At 38.9% G+C, this 23,254-nt stretch overlaps 1 protein-coding gene and 1 non-coding gene across 3 annotated transcripts in view; one reads left to right on the top strand and one right to left on the bottom strand.

The window, feature by feature from the left end:
* Nucleotides 1–23,254, bottom strand: part of LOC122515035 (A disintegrin and metalloproteinase with thrombospondin motifs 18-like) — a 47,292-nt gene that overhangs the window by 3,342 nt on the left and 20,696 nt on the right. For both annotated transcript variants that reach the window (XM_043632169.1, XM_043632168.1), the window contains exons 2-9: nucleotides 18,407–18,612; nucleotides 10,407–10,741; nucleotides 2,392–2,782; nucleotides 1,226–1,563; nucleotides 773–1,041; nucleotides 555–701; nucleotides 225–381; nucleotides 8–97 (exon numbers count right to left, since the gene is read on the bottom strand). In XM_043632169.1, the coding sequence (XP_043488104.1) occupies nucleotides 8–97; nucleotides 225–381; nucleotides 555–701; nucleotides 773–1,041; nucleotides 1,226–1,563; nucleotides 2,392–2,782; nucleotides 10,407–10,741; nucleotides 18,407–18,611 (1,932 nt within the window). In that variant the 5' untranslated portion in view covers nucleotide 18,612. The remainder of the gene's footprint in view (nucleotides 1–7; nucleotides 98–224; nucleotides 382–554; nucleotides 702–772; nucleotides 1,042–1,225; nucleotides 1,564–2,391; nucleotides 2,783–10,406; nucleotides 10,742–18,406; nucleotides 18,613–23,254) is intronic.
* Trnaf-gaa lies at nucleotides 22,343–22,415 on the top strand. Its single transcript has one exon. It is a non-coding gene; the product is annotated as a tRNA-Phe (tRNA).

Below are 23,254 nucleotides of genomic sequence, written 5' to 3' on the forward strand. Positions count from 1 at the left end.
GGTATACCATATGTTTTCCACAATGAGTTCCAGGTGCAGCTGGATGTAACATGGTTGTACAGGAACCATCGACGATACACCATAATTTAGAACAAATCTAGACGAATAATGGATAGGTATATTGTATTATTGATGATATTTATTAGAATAATTATTCGTCAATTAATACTACTTTCTTTTAACGAAAAGCTCACGAATATAGCTCAGTGTCGATTACGTTTTACCTCCTGCAGAGGAGAGCAGACCGATGCATCTCTGACGCCAAATTGAAGTCTACATTGGTGTTCAGCATTATACATAGCTCCTGGTGGTAGTTCCGGGTAAGGATACTGAGTGGGTTGGACTGTAGGCTCATCTTCCAGGCATTCACCTTTTCCTTGACTAAAATCATTTTTTTCATTGTTTAGCGATTCTTCCAATTGTAATATATCAAGAGGATTGATGCAATAGACAAACAGTTTATAAAAACAATAATTATATTTGCCTACTTTTTCCGATCAAATGTATCGTATTGGTAGGTGTAACGCGTGACCGTTAATATATGTGATACTTACTCTAAAAAATTGGTAATATCTCTTCTGGAGCATCTCGACCAAGCGACACCAACGGTGTCCACTTCGAATGTAGGCGTCATGACGTGCAAAGTATCACCATCGCGTTTACTGCAACCGATCTTTTCCGTGTCGTGGTACATCCCAAAGCTAAAGCAGCGAGATCAAAAAAAATCGATACGCAAATTTAGAAAAAAAGGGTCGTCTTTGAATCGTCTTACTTATGTCCAAGTTCGTGAGTGATCGTGTGCGCGAGGGTGATACCGTTGTCCTCGTTGACGCTACAACTACGATCGGGTTGACACATGCCAGCCACGTGGGCCACTCCCAACGTACTGCAAGGTGTATTTGCTCTCGAGCAGATGTCCTCTCTCGTCACGAGAATCGCGACGTCGTGATGATTCGGGTGCGTATCGTCTCCTAGATTAAGTTTCTGCTGCCATTTGCAAAAATTGTAGAGGCTCTTGTCCGCGTTCACTGTGATGTCCGGCTAACGCGGATAAACGCGCGCAAAGGGAAGTAGTCATTTATCATCACTGAGAATGCTTTGACATTCAAATCGACAAAAAATGGAACAATTCCGAAAGTGGATTTCATCCAAATTGATTTATATGAAAGATAATTCAATTAGGTATTCACATTTGAACATTGAACATCGAATCATCATTGCATACCTCAGCTTCTTCATCCTCGACGAGAATGATTCTGACGACGACTATGTTAATAAAGTTGCCAATGGTAGGATCGAGATAGAGCGAGGAAACCATGTTCATAATCGTCAGAAGATAAGTGTCAACGTTGCCGTCCTGATGAAAAGCCATCATCGTTGTATCCGCAACTACGAGTGCCTCGACGTGACGTGGCCTACTGATCGATCTCTTGGAACGTTGCCGCCACTTCGTTGGATGATGCTTCGTCGGATGATGATGCTTCTTTCGACCTCGACCCTGAACTTGAACCAGACCAGGCTGCGTTTGCCACTCGAGACGAGTCTCCGTCAATCGCCTTGGTTCTGTGAGATTTGTATCAATCGTACGACAATTATAGAGAGTACGTATACTCGAAATAACGAGTGTCGACTCGAAGAAATTACAACAATTTCTATTACACAAGGTAGATTATTTTTGATAAGGCGTTTATAAGGCGAGTCATTTGAATTTCTACTATATTCGATGATATATGCGGATAGAGGATCAATTAAATTGGTCTCCGTGTCAAGTTTCTAAGAGGGTTAAATCGAAGCAATCATGTTTCTTTCAAATACTCGCTTCACCTAGAGAGCGTGTAACGGAAACGCTCGCGGTAAATCTTCTTGACGAATGGGAGTTATAACGAGGTATTTAACGTTGGCTTATATTAATCGAGTAGCGTGTCAAGGGCCTTCGAATGATCCTGATAAAAGAACATTTCGCGCTAATAGAGTGCGCGTTCGGCGCCTTTGCCGGACGCTGATTTATGCAGATTGAACGACCGCCGCCGAGGCTGTAATTAAGATTTCATTTGACACTCGTGCGAAGCGACAAAAATAACTTCTTCTAACTAAAATAAATATATTCTTTCTCCAGCTTTAATAACAGACTGCCAGACACAGACAGACTGGGGTCTTAATATCTCCAAACTCGAGATTATTAGTTCCTCGCGAAATTTGGAATTACTATATTATAAATATATTAGTTTTAATTCTTAACGCGATGTAAGTAATGAAATCTTATTAATAATGTTGTTCGAAAATATGGTAAATAAGTGGTTATTTCGGAATATTCATTTAACACATAAGAGACACAGGAAAATGCACAATTTGATGCGATTAAATAGGAAAAGTAGTAGAATATCCTCTCACCGCGAGTGCCGCAGTTTCTCTCTTGTTTCTTTTTTTTTTTGCGCCGGCGTCTGGGTCCTCGAGCTGGTGGCAAGCCGGCGCCAATTTCACGGGTTCGTTTCTCGGCAGTTCGTCGGAAAACGAGGTGAGGACGACCAGTAGCAGCGGCAGCAGCAGCAGCAGCAGCAGCAGCAGCGGCAGCGGCAGCAGCAGCAGCAGCGGCAGCGGCAGCGGCAGCAGCAGCGGCAGCACCTTTGTCGTCGAGCACCTTTGACGGTACGCGGATCCAACAACTTCTCCGTCTTCTCTCGTGTCTCTCCACCTTTCCTACCTCTTCCCCTTTCTTCGATAATGCGGTGGCGGCGACTGGTTCCAGCCAGAACTCGCCATCCACGCTGTGCAACACACCCGCCTGAAACGCAAAACCAGCACGGTGTCTCGTCTTACTCGCGGACAACTTTCTCAATTTATTTTTCTTTTTCAAAACAAATTGACTAAATAAATTATCGTCTAAATCATGCGCTACACATATTTGTCCATTCTTATAAATCATTTTTTATTTTCTTTCTCACTTTCATCGCTCGATTCGTCAAACACAGCAACCTAACCGATTACGTTTAAGATGAAGGATTTTGCGTCGAAGGCCAGATGCGAAGGCCAGATGCGAAGGGCGATAATTGCGATCAGGGTCATTCCGGGTATATCGATCTAAGAATTGGCATAAAAAGGCAGAATAAAAAGCAAGATAAAGGTGGTAGGCGAGAAGGCAGAAAAATAGCAGACACTCGTTCGCTATTTCGCCTAGTCGTCGACGGGGGACCGTGAAAAATCACGGCGCCAATCTCGACGACGAAGGTATCTACAAAGAAGAAAAAGGCCGTGAAAGGGACAGGCCTTCTTCTCCCCTTCAAAGGCCCAAGAACATGACTCAGCTCTGTATGGGGCCAGACGACTTGTTCTTCTCACCTACCTCGCCTCTTCCTCGCCGCCTTCCCCGCCGCCTTCCCCGCCGCCTTCCCCGCCGCCTTCCTCTCTACCAAACTTTCTTTTTTTCTCCTCCGCATCCTTTTCACCGAAGAATCTCGCCTTCTTTGAACTTTTTCTCTTCTCTTTCTCCAACTTCGATCAGCGACGCATACCTTATATCTCTCCTTAGAGATCTTTTTGTCGCTCTATACTATACCTAACTATTCTGGGTATTGTCCTTTGAATATCTTTTAGTTGTTCCAACACAGTATATCAAAAGATAATTCAATCAATTTATTATCGAATTAGTCATAAGTTTCCACACTGAGTTTTGTCATTTATTCAATTGTTTAATCGTCATTAAAAGTTTTCATCGAGATTTCCTTTTATTTATATAATAATATAATAAGTCCCATACAGTGCGATACAATATTCGTTTGCCTTGGTCAAAGAGTAGGAGGTTCCCTTGTTAAATGATATTGCAAAATCGTTTCTTATGAAAGTGGCGCGAGTCCACTTTCCCCAAAGTCTAATTAACCATCGCGGCTAAATTAAACTATGCCATGTTAAAATATAATATATATATATATATATTAACTGGCTTCTCAAACTGTTCAAACCTATCTTATTCGAATTTAGGATTAGGCACGGCAATGCGACGAGTATTTTATCTTTTCATAGAAAAACTATACTCAAATATTTTGGAACGATCCGAATCGTCGATCGCAAACGCGTATATAACAAGTTAATATAATTTATCTTTACTCGTAACTTTGAAGGATATAAGTATTTTTCCGAAGAATATTTTTCTTTTTCCCCCTCGTTGTTTGAAGTAACAAGATTCGAGCATAGCTTGCTTCGCGAATAAATCACGAAGTAAAATCGCGAGAGAAGGAACAACTATCTTACGAGCGCTGAATTTATATTCTTCGATAAGTAGAATTTGTTGCCGAAGTGGCGATACCACGCGATCGAGAAGAGAAATAAGAAAAATAACAAAACGCGTGAAACGAGTACACCTCCTATATATACTTGATGACGTTTACTTATCGGTGGTACACCAATGCCGCTGTTGGCATAGCCGATTCTCGCCGAACATTCAATTTCTAACATTGTTAGGAAATATTAATGGGAGAACGAGTATTATTAACCGTAAGCGAATGACTTTCATTTTAGAAGAAATTCTTTCCAAAATACTTACGCGAACCAACATTTTCATGAAAATGTGATATTGTATTGTTAGAATAAACAGTTGTGTTCTAGAACATTAGAAAGGGCAAAGGTTCTTGCCGAATAATGAATGCTTTACGATACGATGCGCCTTCGTGGGAGATTTTTCTTTTTTTCCTATGATAAAAAGAAAGGAGGACATAAAGAAGAAGAAACGGAGAAGAAACGGAGAAGAAACGAAGAAGAAACGAAAACTAAACGAAAAGTACCCGAGGGCTATTGGAAGAAAGCAGGACGCGGTAGACTACTCAGGGATCTCGATGATGATAAATGCTTCCTGCGGAGAAACGTGATTTATGCCGTCATTAGAACGACGCTCGTCCCGGACCTCCATCGTGTGGGTGGCGCATAATGATTGCTACCACGTACTTACATGCACCTATGTAACTTACTTACTACCTAAAACACGTAGGTATAACACGTACGTACGTACGTATGTATGTATTTACAATATGCGAGAAGAAACCTAGGTATCTTCCCATTCGTTCGTATCTTTTTCCTTACATTCGAAAAAAGCTTTCGTGTAATCTATGATGATACGTCAACGTTCGTAAAGACGGAGCTCATGCGAGACTTATCGATAGCTTATTATCCTCGACTACTCGGACGAATCGGCATTTCCGTGGAAAGGAATCTCTTCGCGAGATACAATCGTGAGAAACAGAATCTTCGAGAATCTCGAGAATCTCGAGTTTGAAAAGTTATTATTATATAAATCGCCAGCAATTTTCCATGCGATCTCCGGCAATACTACTACGATAGTACCATTTGGTTACCCAAAATTTTCAAGCAAACCCCGTGGACGCTCGACATTATTTTAACATATTTATCTTCTAACGTAACAATATATATGTATTATATTAAGATTCATCGCATCCTTGCGATATTTCCGCACGATAGATCCGAGACGTTACGCGCAACTCGTTATTAAATCGTAATTTCATTGAAAGTAACAGAAGGCCCACCCAGGGTTACTTCGATCCGAGGAAAGAGATATGCATTAATTAAAGGAGCTAGCAGGAGACTGGTCTCTCGATTAGCTATTAACACTAATTATATGTTTAAACGTTCGCAGGCAGCCAGGTCGCGTCCAGTTAAAGTTGGTTAAGCGCGTTCTCTCGGTGGTGGTAGGAAAGAACCCCGTAAGAACCTGTTCCCCTACTTGCGATCTCACTCAATCGAATCAGCGGACCGCGCGAAAAACGTGTATTCACGCCTCCTAACCTTTCGCTACCGCGTTCGAATCCGCAATATGCTAGCGCACCAGCGATGGTGACAGCGTTATGTCCTGCCTTCCGCTAATACCATCGTCTCTCTCTCTCCCTATCGTTGCCAATGGGGCTACGCTATGTTCATTTATTCTTACCAATTCGCGACTATACTAACTTTGGTTAGAAATATGCGAAACTCGGGACGAGTGGAATCCCTCCACTCGTCTACCGATAAACACGGACTCCCGTATTACGTAAATAAATAGATGCACGATTTTATCTCCGGCCATATTTTAAGAGCTACCTTTTTAACCCTTATCTCCAAACGCACGCAAAAGAAAATAACGGTTGGAGAGAAGAACGTTCTTTCTCTCGGTGGATAAACACGCTCGAGTAACGTTTCATCGGAATATGAAAAGTTTTTATTCGTAGTGGAAGAGAACGGTGTATACAAAATCTTCGGTAACGATCGTTTAAGTAATGATAGACCGTGCTCGCTTTAGTCACGGTGCTTGCAAAATTACTTACATTTTTTTCTTAATATTATATTAAATAAACGCTCGATAAGTATACGTTTTAAGATGCAATAATCTATCTCGAATGATGACTTTGTAAGATTAGCATATTACGAGTCGCTGATTATTGGAACGCAAAATTCTCTTTTACGCAAATTTATACTCCTCGATGATGGATATTGTCAAACGATGAACATTTGTTTTTATCTCCGTAAAATGAAAATATTTATAGAGAATTATTACGGACAGGGAGAGAATACGTCAAATGGATTTTTTCGAAATATGGAAATGGTATCGAATATCTCGCTGGAGACTTAAATCCCATGTCAGGAGTATAGAACGTTTGGAACATAGACTGTAGGAAAGGGGGATGATCATCGTTAGATTCAATTGTAACTCAGCGTTAAGCGACACGAGGAATTGGCGGTGGGTACCACGGATGAGATTAACCCATGGGATATTGCCATTAACGTTGTATGCTTGAAATTATCGAACATTACGTATTGCTGCCAATTATATGCGGAGGCGGTAGCTTGGCTCCTCCCTGCGCTTTTGCACATAAACCTGACGATGTACGTATGCATATACAGTGGCGTGCAAAACTTTTGGGTCGCTATATTTTTTGTCTATTGCGCGAAACGACGCACGCGAGACGTCGGCGTGGAAAAAGTATCGGGACGGCTCTTTTTCTTCTTTTTTTTTTCTTCGACGAGTTTCAATTATTCGGATAGCAAGTTTCCCTACACTCGTTTTTAAGAAATTTTTGTACGCCGCTGTACATACGGATATTCCCTACAAAGGACATATACGATACCATGCGGAGTCTATTCGTAGCCTATTTCGAATGGTGCCATTTAGAACGATTACTTCGTTAACTTGCTTCGCGAATGCGAATTCGTAATTTTCAAAGCTGCGTCGTTTTGCAACCCACCCTGTTCATGATTATTCGATGCAGGCCTAGAGAGGCTTTAGGTTTAGATGTCAAACGTACTAACCCGAGGGCACCGAGGGCAACAAATTACAATAGTATTAATAAATACTTTCTGGATCGAAGACGTCAATTTGCACACGTTTCCTTTGCTAAGTTTATTATTAAAAAAGTATACGAAACAACAAGTATGTATACTTTCCGGATGATGTCGTTAACAGAAAGTAAGCCCTCTAAACACTTTCAACGAAACAATTTTTCATCTCGGAATAGTATGTCACGTTCCGCATACTTTACTTAGCTGTTCGATAAAGGTCAACTATTTTTCTTGAGCGGCCTCGTCTCGCATAAAATAATAATCTTTTCGCAAGACCATTTTCTTACTCTACTCTCTCTCTCTCTCTCTCTCTCTCTCTATTTTTCTTTTCTTACTTTTATTTCTTCGAACAAACAGCTCGTTTTTCTTTCTTCGCTGAGAATCCGTCGATGATTAATAAAACGATACGTTCGGGATAGGATATTAAATGCAAAGAAATATTTTCTCGACAATTAAAGAATAACATTTATCTCTCTTTCTTTTTCTAGCATGTACCGATTCGCCAATTGTTCTTTTAATTACATCCAAAGATCGAAAAGTACACTCATATTTTGACGAGACTGCGACTAGCAAACTAATTATACGAACCTTTTTAATATTCTTATTTTCTTTTTATTCATTCTAATATCCATAAAAACGTTTCTTCTCTCGATTGTCCCTTTTCGATCTCTTTGCTTCTCGTTTGACTTTAATTAACGTTGCCCTTTCGACCTCTAATGAATCTCAAATCTCGTTATTCCAATTTTAGCATTCGCAGTTCGACGAGCGATCGACAAATTGCGATAAATCGTTCCACTTTTTCCTCGATTTGCATTCTTTTCTGTTTCCTTTTTTATGGGAATTCATTATAAAATATGTAATATGCAATGATAAGATAAGTACGAAGGAAATAAGTCGCTTTTGCCGACATTTTCTGGTATAACGAAATAGTTAATGGACGATTTGAATATTCCACTCGATCGAACGATGCTGTCTTCGAGATGAATATCAAATTTATCGATTTTTTCATTACGTTCATATTATATCGTGCAATATTATTTAATACTAATAATTATTGAAAATAAGATCGGAATAAGTTATGTAGAAAAAGAATTATCGACTCTACGCGTGTGTCCTGAAAATTAATTAAATACGATTAGAAGGTGTATTATCATTTTATTATTTGTTTTTCATAAAGAAGTTATTATAATATATTATTAGGCATGAAAAGTGAGAGAAAGAAACAGCGAGATAAAACCCAATGGTGGGTGTATGTGCGCGCGCGCGCGCGAGATACGTCGATAGGTAGTTATTGCGAGATGCATTTCTTTATGAGATATACATTAAATAATTGTCGATTAATCGATAGAAATGTCTATTGTTGTTTAAAAAGTTGCGTATGCGTATAAAGGGAATAATATTCGTTACGAATGAAATTGAACCCTCCCTTGGCATGCTGGATTTTACTAGTGCCACTCGGAAAAAATTGATTAGTACTCCTCAGGGTTTCTAGTATATTACCTAATAGTTTATTGTTTATTGAATGAAAACATGACATCTGTAGAAGTTAAAATGCTCGCAATCTACTTGCGGAACGTTAAATGCAAAGCTGTCTTCTTACCAGTACTTATATAGTCATACATATATATATATATAAATATACATGCACGAAATAAAATATATGTATAATAGATGTGTATCGACGTCATAAATAATTATATGAGAACAGCGAAGAAACGGCTGAGCAAACGATAGCGCAAGTAAATGCATTTACGTTTATATGTGCGCGTAGACATTGGTTGACATATACGCTTGTACTAGGATGGAAGACTAATACGAGAAGAGACGAATACAAGAACTACGAGGAGGCGAGGAGGCGACTAGGTGTGCCGTCATAAATCTGCCAAGCCGCGGCAAATTAAATCATTATCTGGAAGCTACGAGCAAATTGAATTGATGCATGCTCCGAGGCTCCACCTCCTCCACCTCCTCCACCTCCTCTTTCCAACGACGACTCAACTCCTCCGCGATCTTCGCCTCGTTATTCTTACGCTCATCTCCCATTGTTCATTCTCATTAACTTTTATCTTTAGATTTTTATTGTTTTATATCATTTCCCAGGGGTGCCCAACTTTATTCTATATGCTATCTATTTTGTCCCAAGAATTCGAAAATTAAGCACGCAAGATGGGTAGCGTTGGTTTCTCTCTCAAGCAAATAGTATTCTACAAAAATCTTTCTTACCAACTGAATTATGAACTATCGATAAACAGAATTATGGTCGCGATACGCATTAACCATAATATTAACCAAAGTTATATATATATATATCCAACGCGAAGTTTTATACATTCGGAGAGAAAGAGAAATGAAAAAGAAATTCTCCGCTCTGAATGGCTTGAAATTCACGAGCACAACTTTACAATTCTGCGTGCGTGCGTGTGTGCGTGTTACGCAAAAGAGTTAGTACGTATCCAACTGGCAAATAACTCGTGACAGTTTTCGCACTAAACAAGCCTACGGATCTGGCTAGACAAGTAACTGAAAAAAGAACAAAAAAATACAGAGAAAGAGAAGGAGATTATTATATCTTCAACGGACCTTTCTAATGTAAGAGGAAGAAAAAAATAATTCCAAGGGAACGAGGTAAAATAAAAGGAAGAGAGAAAAATGAGAAAAAATGTTAATTGGATTTGAAAATGATATAACAAACTCGCGACTGTGTCGCTTAAGGTTGTAGACTTTAAAACGAGATCGCTACAATTTCATTATCCTTTTATCCATTTTGAATGAAATATTAACGTCTCGCGTCTCGTATGACATTTTATTTTCTTTACATTTGGTTAGAAACATTCCGACATTATTTATCGACGAATAAGTTACGACGTTGGAATTTGTAATATTTGTTTAATTAAATAACCGACACAATCGAGCAAGAAAAATTCGATCAAACGAAGAAAAGACCCGATAGATGCTCGCGTTACTCGCAAAGTATCGATACAAAAACTCTGCTATCTAATCGGAAATTTGCGTGCACAACATTTGGATATATAATACGATATCTATTAGAGTTGTTAAATTTGATCGTGAAAAATGATAAAAATACTTACCAGACCATCGCAAGCAGACAAAGCAACTCGAGAATTCGGATGGTTACGGATGAATCCGCGATAATGGCACTTGGTCGAACGGTTTTTTGCCGGTGTCCGAATATGGTAATCGCGTTTGTGTCTCTCGACGATCATACTCGAGCCGATGAAGTCCTCGACAGCTGTCAATTCGATATGATACTCTTTGCCGGCTATCGTCAACCGATAATGTACTTCGGATCCGTCCTCGTCGTGATGATGACTCACGTTATGCGAGACTAACTCGCCTTTATGGCTAACCTTACGGGGTATCACGATCTCGTGATCGTGAAGATGATTTTCTAGCGTGTACAATCCTGAAAATAGAAACATTCCAAAATAGTGAGTTCAAATATCTTGGCGGGAAATAAATGAATAATCGTTCGATTAGTCGATCGCAAAATAAATCAAAACTATAGTAAGAAGATTGGTCGCACGCTTCGAATTCAATCGAATAGTCTTCCATCGTACTTGTATCGCGCGTATCGCGTTACTCTCTTGTTAAATCCGACCGACCCCGTGCTGGGAATCCAAGATTTCTCGGGCGATATACGGTGCGTTTGTCCAGTGATACGTACGAGCGTGGGTAGTAAAACGGTCTGATTATGACATTATACCGAAGCAAGTGGACTCGTAAACGCCATGGCGAAGAAGCGCGTAAAGAGGAGAAAAAGCCAATGTTCCGAGAGGAACAATGAGAAGAAGGATCGTACAAATGTTCAGAGAACTAGGAAATAAGGGAAAAAGAAAAGTTATGCCGACCCGTGGGGAATATAAATTGATCCTGTCTCGATTCGATACTACGACCAATTTCTTTATTTATTTATGTATTCGATAAAATAGTAAGAATTGCCGCGATAATAATAGTGCAATAACGTAAGAAGGAAAAGATATAAACTCGAAGACGTAAATGACGCGCACGGGGAAACACTGGTGTTTTCTTACAAAGCTTCGGCTCGCTGCTCGGTCGATTTAAACGAACTTAAAAGGTGAATCATTTTTAAACGATTACAATTGTTTTTGCCTTTACCGATCTTTGAATCGAATTCGATGCGATTTCATTCCGTATAACGACGCTGGCTTTCTTTTCGTCTTTCGTTTGTCCAAGCAGCACGAAATCTGAATCAAACTAAGAAGCGATAAAGTTGGCCGTGCTGTAGTATTTAAATATATTTGGTAGCATAAGACTTCTCAGAAATGAGAACGTTAGTTAGAAGCAACGTTAGTCGGTCGTAACAAAGTAGATTAGTAATGGGGAGAAAGGGAAGGGTTGGGATAGCTTTAGGTTCAATTAATGGGAGGCGTTAAGCTCCGTTCCGTGCTTCGACTTCGCGAGCAAGATTTTCTCGTGATATATGCGAATACGTAGAGAGTGCGAATATACGAATGTAAGTATAGTATTTACCGACGTTACAACATACACGCACGTATGTTCCCGCGTGATGGATGAAACGGTAAGGATTTATGCGCGGATGTTTTCCGACGTTCGCGCATGTACACGTGTGCGCTCGTAGCACGAGAATTCTAAACTCATTTGTCAATGGTCGCGCGCATGCTGTGGACAAGCAAGAGACATGTCCCGCGCAAATATTTATTTTTACTTTCAAGATTTTTCGCTCCCTCCCATAAGTATGAATGTGCATATATCGCGCGCATATGCGCATAATTATGCGCAAAATTGTACTTAGAGATACGGCTTTCTTTTTCATCGAGAACATTCGATAGGACGAATCGAAATGTTAAAGATCTTTAGCGTCGAATAGGCGAACACGCGTAACTTTCTCAGCGAGAAGCACAATCCCCCCTTTCGTATATAGCTACATAGCGAGGATGCTTGAGATTCTTTTTAAAGTGCGCGACAGTCCGCGACAAAGTTGACTTCGATCGAATCCTCCTCCCATCGATCCCTCCTCCATCGATCCGTCCCTCATCGTCGTCGACTATTGTCGACGGTGATCTAACGCTTAAATGGATAATTGCGTTCGAGTATCCAAAGAGGAAGAGAAATAGGAGAATGCGTTCGCAGTTCAGTTGGCGCAATATGTCTTCATGTAAGAATCGTCTGACAGTCGACGTCCTTGCGGATTCATCTGCATGACCGCGCATCGCACTTGGGTGACCGCGAGCCAACGATTTTATCTACGTCGACGCGTCTACGGTTGTCTCGATTATTATTACGTCATATGAGAATGGAATCGCGCCACGAGTCCATTACGAGTTATTCTTTCGGTCAATTTTCTATAGTTTAATCCTCAACTTTTTGGACACCCCTTGGAAAATGTTAACAGTTTCCTTCGAGCCCTGGAAAAAGCGAGAGAGAGAGGAATAAGTTTTTGTAGTACAAACCAAGTATGCGCATAGTACGAGACTAAGAGTAAAAGGAAAGAACAACCTACACGCGTATATTGCATATATATGTTCATAGTTCGCTCGGTGAACGGCGTAATCATCATTATACCATTATCATTAAAGACGGAAAAATGGCGGTACGACCAATCGGCGCAACTCTCTTAGAGTGGATAGGGTTAAACGCAGGTGGGGACTAGGATAGAAACGTGGACCTCCCATTAGATACGTTGATGTATTATGCGGTATCCGCTTTATGTACTGTACCGTACGCAGTATTTTTTGGATTGTTATCGTGCACGAAAATAAAATTATCTTTGCTACTAATTTTGTTCGTCTTGGAAAAAAGATTACATTTGAAAATATCGATATAAACCCTCTGATTCATTATTTCGCTTTTAAATTTGAATGAATTATTATTTACACTTAATAATATAATGCAATTTTTCCTTAAAGAAGGATTTTTCCTTCTCTACCGTGCTTCTTATGTCAATCAATATAATCCACTCGACGCGTCGTTCGATTAATCGAGCGAATAATTAATAATACGCCGTAGCGTATCTCGATCCGATTATACGCGACTCGTGAGCGTTGAGTTATCAATTCATTAAAATGTCGTTTCGCGTTTTACGAGCGATTTTTTTATAAAAAAATTGTAGAAAACTTTTGGTCGATATATATTTTTTGCAAATAGAATTTAGAAAGAGAGAGAGAGAGAGAGAGACCGAAAGAAAAAGATCGCGCACCGAAATCTAAAACTATAGATAGAGTTGATCGAATATTTTTGCAAGACCCTATATCTTCGTATAACATTGTTGTTAACTGGCGCGTATGAAATAGCCTGTACATTAAGGTCTCACCTACGTTAGAAATATTCCAATATTATCGATATAAATTTATCAGAAAAGCTCGCTCTCGAAAGGAAACGACGAACGCGTCGATAAGCGAAACTTCATCTTATATATTTTACATTATAGATATTTTGTGGAAAAGAAAAAGAAAAAAAAAGGAAGAGCAAACTCGTTTGCGATTTCCCATCTGGATTCCAGTCGCCGAGACAAAACCGGAGTTAATCTCAACGAGACGCGCCAAAGTCGTCGACAATATTCCAAATTATTAGGCATCGAGAGTGATTCTTTATCTTTGATAGCCGATGTTACGGTAGAAACTAGTTTTCCTTTACGATGATTCACTCGGGCTTATCTTTCGTTGAAGATTATCGACTGATCCCGAAGAAGCGCGTATATTAGCATATTTCTCGGTTCGTCGTATTCATTAAATCAACGCCGATAGTCGTGGAAATGAATACGCGTGCTGTTTCGAATGATTTGACGATAAAAGGATCACTGATTTTACGCGATAGCTATATATTCGATTAGTTCGGAGCTTCTCGATTTAAGGATCGTAGATATCGAGTCGTTTGGTATAATTACCTTTTATTATATGGACAGAGTTTAAGTACTAGTTTGCGTTACTTTATTGGATTAGTATTATATTAGTATTATCGATGCGAGATATTCTTGGTGCCATCTTAATCTTATTAAAAATACCGCGAGTTAGCAGTACTGACTAGTCGTAATATAACCGGCACATAATAAAATGACGAACAATGAACAATGAACAATGAAATATATCTAAAATACGGGATTACTAATTAGAAGATTCAACCGATTGCGAGTAGTTTGCGATGCGTTAAAGAACATTTTACAATACCCGATACTGTTGTACGATTGAACGTCCGTAAAGATATCGACTTTTCGAAGAAACGGAGAGTTCGTCGAGTAGGTCGTTCGTTGTAAGGCGATTCGACACAATCCCGGCACTATGTTAACAAAATGGTGCTCGAGCAATCAGGGCTCTCGTTTCTTCGTTAATACGAACACGCGAGACAGATGGTCTCGTTTTTATGGAGAATTAGAGACGCGACTTTAATGAAATAAACCGACCGGCAAGGTTTTCAAACGCGGCTGCGTTTAATGCGATGCTTCTCGCATTTTCTACCGACAGATTCAACGAGATCTCGCGATAAGCTAACAAATTCTTTTCGATTCTCCTGAAGAATAAAGAAGCACCTACCTCTCAATTAACGATTAAACTTTGGAAGCTAGGAAATAACGAAACAACGAACGAAAGCGGTATTAATATGTCCTCTTTTTACAACGATTCCAAACTTATTAAGTTGGCTACTATATGGAAGTACCCGCGGGGGCAGACAGGACGAAGAAGAAACCGAGCGAAGAGAAGGAGGCTCGCGTGGGTTAGATCGGTAATAACGTATCGAGCCCACGCCAGGATCCCCACGCCAGGATCCACGCGGGAGTGATCCTTTTCGAGAGATATCGCGCTAAATCCTCTTTCTCTTTCTATATCTCGGAGCAAGCTAAACATTTCTATTTCTGTCCGAAGATCAAAACTATCGTCGACTCGGAGGAGTACTCGAGGAGCAGCAGCAGCAGCACCACCACCACCACAGCAGCAGTTTCTTTATATGAAACAAAAATAGAGTAGGTACATCGAGAGAAAGATCTTTTTCATATTTATCCACTTATATTTATTTCATCTATACTTTGAAACGCATTTTCTTGCTATTTTTCTCCAATAAATGCTCGATATCTTCAGTCATAGAAATTCTTGTTTTCTTTCCAAAAAACCGCGTAGATGGAATGTCTATTCTTCGATAGAAATGGTTTACAGCAATGAAAAGATGCCTTTTCGTCGTCGTCTTTCGTTGGTCGTTCTCCTCGCGAATAAAGACGTTACATCGTAACTCGTTGACTACTCGAGGGAAATCGTGAAATCCTTTATTACGCTGTCGAGGGGAACGCGTTGTGGCAGGTAGTTTTACAGTTCGATAAGTGACGGCTGGAATTGTCGGCAAAGAAACAAGAACAAACCAAAGGAAAGGAGAGAGAAAATACGGTTAGAGAAGGACAAGGAAAGTAGCGAACGAGGAAATATCTCACGTGCCGATACTCTTCTCGTTCCTACCTCTTCTCCCGTAGGGAACTTACATTAGAGACTTTAGGATTTACAACTTCCTTTGGAGAACTCGTGTAAACGCATTGCTTTGACTTGGAAAAGAGAGAGAGAGGGAGAGAGAGTCAATAAATCAATCAATTTTTCAAGTAAACCAAAAATTTGCAGACTTTCATAACCGATACTAAAATAAATACTACTATCGGCGATAAAATTAGCGATATAAAATATAACTGCAAATTTGTGTATTATTCGTATACCTAAATACCTTTTCGAGTATTTAGAAATAATATTCTACATTTTGAATTCGAAGTACTCAATTACTTGGAATATTTGGAGTAACGGGATTGTTGAATATAATTTCATTAATGTACCTTATGTCTCGAAATAAAATCGGATACTCGAGTATCCGGAATACTTTGAATATCCGCGTTACCGAGTAATTGGCCTACTTTATATATCAAATCCATTAGAAAGATTTTGAAGGATCTAAACTATATCGACCATTAAAAGTTCTTCTTCCCATAACTGAGAGAACTATCTCAAAGTTATCTTAACGCATGAAACGTTGCGGAGATAAAAGCTCATGTAACACGATGGATTACGTCCAGTATGTTTTCTACGCTTTCAACCTGATACCTCTTACTCGTTTATATTACTCGTGATTTATGAGCAGGTGATGCAGATAAATGCTTACTTCGATACACGCCGGCGAATGTTAATTCGCCAACGCGACGAGATGCGACAATTAGGCCATTTTTTCATCAAATAATCAATAAGGTTTATCCTCCTCCTCCTCCTCCTCCTCCTCTCAGGCAAATTTATCTATTATTTATTTATTCCTACGTCCAATATGGGAAAACAAAATGGACGTGACAGATTTTTCCCATGCGATTACGTTACTATTGGGTTTGTCGTTCGATGACGATGCCTGGATCATTCGATTATTATTTCCTTGGGGAGAGAGAGTGCGAGCTAACTACTTCGCTGTCCCGACGATTGCCCCCCGCTTCGTTTGCATCTCATTTCGCAGTATCCATACTTATATACGCGTAATGAGTTGCAGGAATATTGGAACCCACCTAGCTGTCAATTTAAAACAATGAATATTTTTCTTTGTATAAGACAAGTCAAATTGTACGCAATTGATAAGAAAATTAGTTTCGCAAAATATGGGAAATCGTTTAAAAAGCAAAATACGGTAAGATACGAAAGAGGACAAACCGAATATTACTTAGAAAAATAATCGTTAATAAGTATATGGACTGGCAAGATCCAGTCGCGTAGGATTCATTGATAGCGTTTGCCCACGCGGTTCTACGCGCTAGTACAAGTCGCACTTACGTCGCGTCTTTTCATTTTCTCTTCTTTTTCCTCTACTCGTTGTATTTCGAATGAACGCGAAGCACCCACGCCGAACGATGCGTTTACTAGCCGAGGCTGGATTTTCAATGAATCTTTCCATGAATGGATTTTACGTCGTCATCGTCTCATTCTTTTCTGCTACAAGCATGCCAAGCTGCTGTATTTTTCCCGATCTCCCTAGTCACTTGCTCGTTTGTTTATTTCTTTGGCGCCATGTCGGTATTCTTCTACCCTGTTACTTTTATATATATTCGATATACATTTTCATTTGAATGAAATATAAAAGAAAGATACGTTCGCATTGCAAGGAAAGCGAATCGGCAAATCGCCCTTCCCAACCTCCTCTTAGTCTTGAATACCTTGCCGAATACCTTGCCCGTAAGTACCTAACGTAATAATAACCTAACGTCGTAACAGAAAAGTGGACGGATTATTTGCTTCCCTATGGGATTTTCTGGCCCGCGGCGTAGCGCGTTTTCCGTACAAATGAGTAAAGGACTCTTTGGGTATCCCATAATTTTCCACGATCATAATAATTGCGCGTTAACGAGAGACTAATTTCTCTCGCATAAGGCTTATCCTTTTATTTGATTCGTAAACCAAACGAGAATGTACTTTATCAAAGTTGAAATTGAATCTAAGTGACATTTGAACATCGAGATAACGCATGTGTATTTCTGTAGCTACAGATACCTATCGATCGATTCGATTCTGCCTTTGAAATTTGCGCTATCGGCGAGTTCTCGGCGTAAAAGATGAGAGACTCGAAAGTTATGCCGATTTGCTGCCGGCGAGAAAACGTCCATGGTGGTCCAGACCATATCTGAATCTCGATATATCGCGATAAGATCAGCAAAATCTCGCGGAGGTATCAAACGCTTCGTAAATTCCCTGCCGCTGGCTATTTCTTCTCTCGATATCACGATCTTGTCATTTTTTTCCTAACATTTCGACCGCGGAACGGAAGTTGGGTCGAAAAGTGATAACGCGGACCAAGCGATTATTACCGCACTCATCGTAATTTCGACTACTTTTCCTTGCGGTTTGATGGACGTTGTCGTCCGGCTGCCGCGTCGTACCCGTGTCAAACCTTATTTCGAATTCGATTATGTAACTTTGAGCGAGGAATGCGAGCACACCGATGCACACCGATGCACGCCGATGCACACCGACGCACACCGATCACGGGGAAGATTAACGCGAGTCGAATAAAAGATTCGACAAGTTGGTTTTACTTGTAAATATCAAAAGTCTAGAAGAAAAATAAAGGAGTATATGAAAATTGTTCGACTCACCTCTTACGTTCGAAGCTTCTCGTCGCAGAGTTTCCGAAGTTGTACGAGCGATCACGATGAACATTTGCAAGATAAAAAGTCGTCTCATCGTTAACGATGATCCTTTCAAAGATTTTAGATGAAAATCTGTCACAGCCGCCGATCTGTTGTTTCCACCCGATTCGCGTCGCATTTTTTCTATTTTCTCACGATTCAGAATGCGCATTCTGAAAATGATTGAAAAATTGTATTAGTAAAACGAAATGAAAGTCGACAATAATCAGAAAAATCATTCCGAAACTATTGTCAAATAGCTTATGTTGTTTTTTCTTTTTTTTTTCGAATAATACAATCGTAATTAGAATTATTCATAATTGAAAAAAAGAAAAAGAAAATAAAGATCTAAAGGCAAAACACAATGCGAGTTACGTATACATAAGATAAAATCAATATACCAGGTATTGAACTCAGCTCCGATAAAAAAAAAAGATATTAACCAGGAGACTGAGAAGAGAGATCGAATTTTAATAAGACACGCTATTATGACACGCCTTTGAGAAAACGCAAGGTTCTCGAGCGCGTATGGAAAAACGCTTTCCCCTATTGGTCCGCGCGCATAATAACACGTGTTCCTCGTACACGGGCCATTAAACATGGGGAACACGTTGCATCTATTGGTCCATTGTGTCATTTCAGACTGCCTCCTTGCTCTCCTTGCCACCACTTTTTCCTTTCACGATTTTCTAATGAGATTGGAATAGTACTATACTACTCGTGTATTACAAAATTCAAGAAGAAAAGAAAAAAGGAAATAAAGCGAAGGAAAATGTTCTCGTTATTAAGAAAATCTAAAGAAAATATTAAAGAAATGAAATAAATAGGAAAAAGTTCATAAATCGATTGGATTGAATTAACGACTAAATAAATAACTGTAAAATAAGAGTATACGCGTAGTCTTAGAATGTGAATCGAATAACACGCGCAGTTCCGTGTACGAGTTTCGGTTGCGTTTGTTGCAAATAAATACGTTGTCCTGAACAAGGGGAAGGATCCGTTGGGGTAACAAAAAATGGTAAAAAATGGTTAGAAATTTGAAAACCACTAGAAAAGCCGATCCGCATTAAAGTATCATTCTAATTGCGGCTAGCACTGCCAGTTAAAAAAGTGTACGAAAATTGAACAGCGTCTCTAGAACGTATTCGCGTACCTTTCTCTTCCTTTCGCTCTCGCTGTTTGAAAGTATCGAACTGTAGGATCGAACTGTAGGATCGAACTGTAGGATCGAACTGTAGGATCGCAAACGATCGATTCTCCAATCCTTGACGCAATTAATTTAACAGTGAGAGGGGCAGGAAACACGCTTTGATGAACGCCGTAACGCGTAGGCATACCTGCGCGAGAATAAATGAAATACTTTGAGGAAATAGTTAGAGTAAGCGAGAGAGGGAAAGAGAGAGAGAGAAAAAGAGAGAGAAAGCGGATGTTGTAGGTACCCATTCCGAATTTGGTCGAACGAGATTTACTCCTACGAGATCCCCCGATGTTTTTTTTTTTATACGAGTTTAGGTAGGAGCTATTAATATGACGCGTTACTGCTTCGATTCTCATTCGATAAGACTACGTAGGTGGGCGGCCTTCCTTTGATCTTTCTTCTTTTGGACACTCTTGACCCTCGACTTTCGTAAAACCAATGTGCTACCTCATCGATCATTTTCTTTTCCTTTTTTTTAATTTTTTCAACTTCATCGACCGATCGCTTCTCGACTAACGTAATCATTCCGAGAGCTAATTATAATCATTTTCATCTCAAATTTATATATTAGCTAATAATAACAATGTATGAAATGAATGATTTTATTTGCCATCTGTGAATAGAAAAAGAAATATCTTACAATTAATTGGAAAGAATTTTGTACGATCCTATTAACATCATTGGTAGCATCTGTACCAACAAGTTAATTTTCATTCAAACAAGACTAAAAACAAAAAATGAGATTTTCATTTTAACCATTAGAATTATCTGCAACATAGTAAGATAATCATTTTAATAATACCTATGAGGAGTCATTTTCTTATAATAATCTGCCAATTATTTTCTTATTTGTTATTAAGTATAATAAGATCACATGTCGGTGTTGGCTTTTTCAAAATAAAACCGTGATTATAGATTGAACGATGGTCGATAAAAAAAACTTTTCTTCTACTAAAAGAAGAAAAAGAATTCGACTATTCGCGTCGCTCTTGGCAATGTAAATGAAATCATCCAGGTTCTCGTTCGTAGAGTAAGGGGTGTTATTATATTTGTGCGAGAATGCGCTTGCGAATCACGGATGACTTGCAAGATACGCGTGTGCGACATCAGGAACATCCGTGTATTCATTGAAATCGATTGAATAGAGACTTCTTTCTTATTTAAACATACACACGCATACTAACATTCGGAAAATATGTAATATATGCTTTCGAAGAAAGATAGAGAGAGAGAGAGAGAGAGAGAGAAATATATTTACATATGTATCCATAGGTATCATCGCGTATACTACTATGATCAAATACTAATACTACGGTACTAATACCATTCCGACTCATACGAAATGCGATGAAAAAGTAAGGTGACTTTATTGTCCAATCGAAAAATTTGCTTATCTACTATATTCTAACTTTCTATATTGTAAATAAAAAATGAAAAATATTTATTCATACCGAAAGTAAATTCAGCGAGTCACCGTATATCAAAGTATTTTTATTTTCGTGAGAAAGTCTGGTTGTATCTTGAAAAAGGATATAGGTAGTTGAATCGAGGCAAGTTCGTAAAGGACATCGTCTACAAAGACCCGAGAATATCCGGCACGATATTCGCTTTGAGAAGGAAAACTGGCGCAATAAAGTGTCGATCGTGGACACCACGAGTATCGAAGGGAACCTTTGAGTTGTTCTTGTTGTCGAGTAAATATTTATGCATGATTTATGCTACCATTGCAGCTGAGATTGCGTACTTACTATACACGAATATACTCTTTATCAACTATCAGCTTGACAAGGTACCCTATACTCACTTCATTGTTTCTTTCTTTCTCTTGATCTTTTTATTTCTCTATTTCTTTATTTCTATATTTGTTATTCTCTATCTCTTCGTTAAGCCACTCTCTCTTTCTTATATTTTTTTTCTCCTTGACTGAAAATGATGGATCGAAATGGAACGAAAGGTCATTTACATTTTCGAATTAATCATGATCAGTCATTCGCATCATTCGATCTCGAAATGTCGCGATATTAGTTCATGGGGGAGGGCTTTTATTATTTCCTTGCTTTAATAAAAGTATGTTGAAATAAGAATTTATGTAATTTTAATTATAAGGACTCTCTAACGGAACGAATTTAAATAACTGGTCAAATAAAAATATGAAATTAACGATAAATTGTAGTGAAATGCGCTTGCTCGTGTAATGTCATTGCGTTAACGATAATTTAAGCGCGGCGAATGTTCGAACGTTTTACGAGAATCCTCCGTTCCCCTAACGATATAATAATCACGCGTTTTCATCCCTTCGCAAGTCGACGTTTCATTTAATCCGCCGAACGGTCGCTTTCCGTGTCCCGATCGAGCGTGTTTAGGTTGCACCATTTTTCAAAATCTATCTATCGATTAATCCTTCCAGTTATCAATTTCTCGTTAAGACCCTACTCGGATTTGTAATTATACGATTGCACGGATAACTCTTCACTCGATCCTACCATATAACTTTTTATTTCACCCGAATTTCTCGCACAAAAATATTTTATATTATTATATTTTGTATATAATTTAATGGAATCTTATGGAAAATTCGTCAAGATGCGCTTTGTTGTAGACAAAAAACCAGGGACTTGGGGTGTGAAAGTTATTATTTATGTAAATAAAAAATAATAAATAAAATGGCTACTGTCAATCTAACTGCGAGAGGGCTGACTTGCATCGCCGAAATAGCTCAGTTGGGAGAGCGTTAGACTGAAGATCTAAATGTCCCCGGTTCAATCCCGGGTTTCGGCAGGACATTTTTTTTTTTTTACAATTTTTTTCACAACATCTACAGCAATCAACGACTATGAAAGATAGTTGAAAAAAGCTATGGACGAAAAATGGAAGAGCATTAAAATTTCGCGATTAAATTTTAACCGAGTCAAACTCATTCTTTCGATGGATATTTCGTATTAATTATCTATACAACCCAAAATTTATTTGCGCTATGCTAACGTTACAATTGGGAGTCGTTATTATCCGACCACCCGACGGATACTCGAATACTCGATAATATATCCAAGTAAATCAAAAATATCAGGATACGTTTTATTCGAGTATTCTATGTTAAAAATCAATAGTAAAGTGAACGCTATAATAATCGATGGTAATAAATGCAATATACGTATGCTTGTAAATCTATCAGATTTACATTTTTGTTCGTTCGTCCAGGTATCTGTCCAGGTATCTTTCCGAGTATCTGGGTACCCTGCAGGTCAGGTAGGACTCGCGTAATATTTAATATTTCAAGATAGAACCGGATACTGGGATACTTGGGCGTTATACACGCCCTTTTCGTACGCCTTTAAGTATGGAAAATCAATGGAAGCATATCTGATATGTAATGTTGCATTGTTTTACATAAAGGTAACAACTATAACGATATCGCAAATAAGATTTGCAGTGATTCGATGTGGATTATTTGAAAGATTAATATGTGTATTCGAAATCGAAACGTAAAACCAACACTAGCGAGAAGAGAAATATTGCAAACAATTAGAATAATTTTTCATATTTTTTCCTAACTGTTTGGAAAAGCAAACCTGTTATCGGAACTTTTCGCAAACTCAATTTACAGATATATACTCTTG

This window comes from Polistes fuscatus, unplaced genomic scaffold (genome assembly GCF_010416935.1).
Source record: "Polistes fuscatus isolate 324 unplaced genomic scaffold, CU_Pfus_HIC Scaffold17, whole genome shotgun sequence".
In the NCBI taxonomy this organism is placed as follows: Eukaryota; Metazoa; Arthropoda; class Insecta; order Hymenoptera; family Vespidae; genus Polistes; species Polistes fuscatus.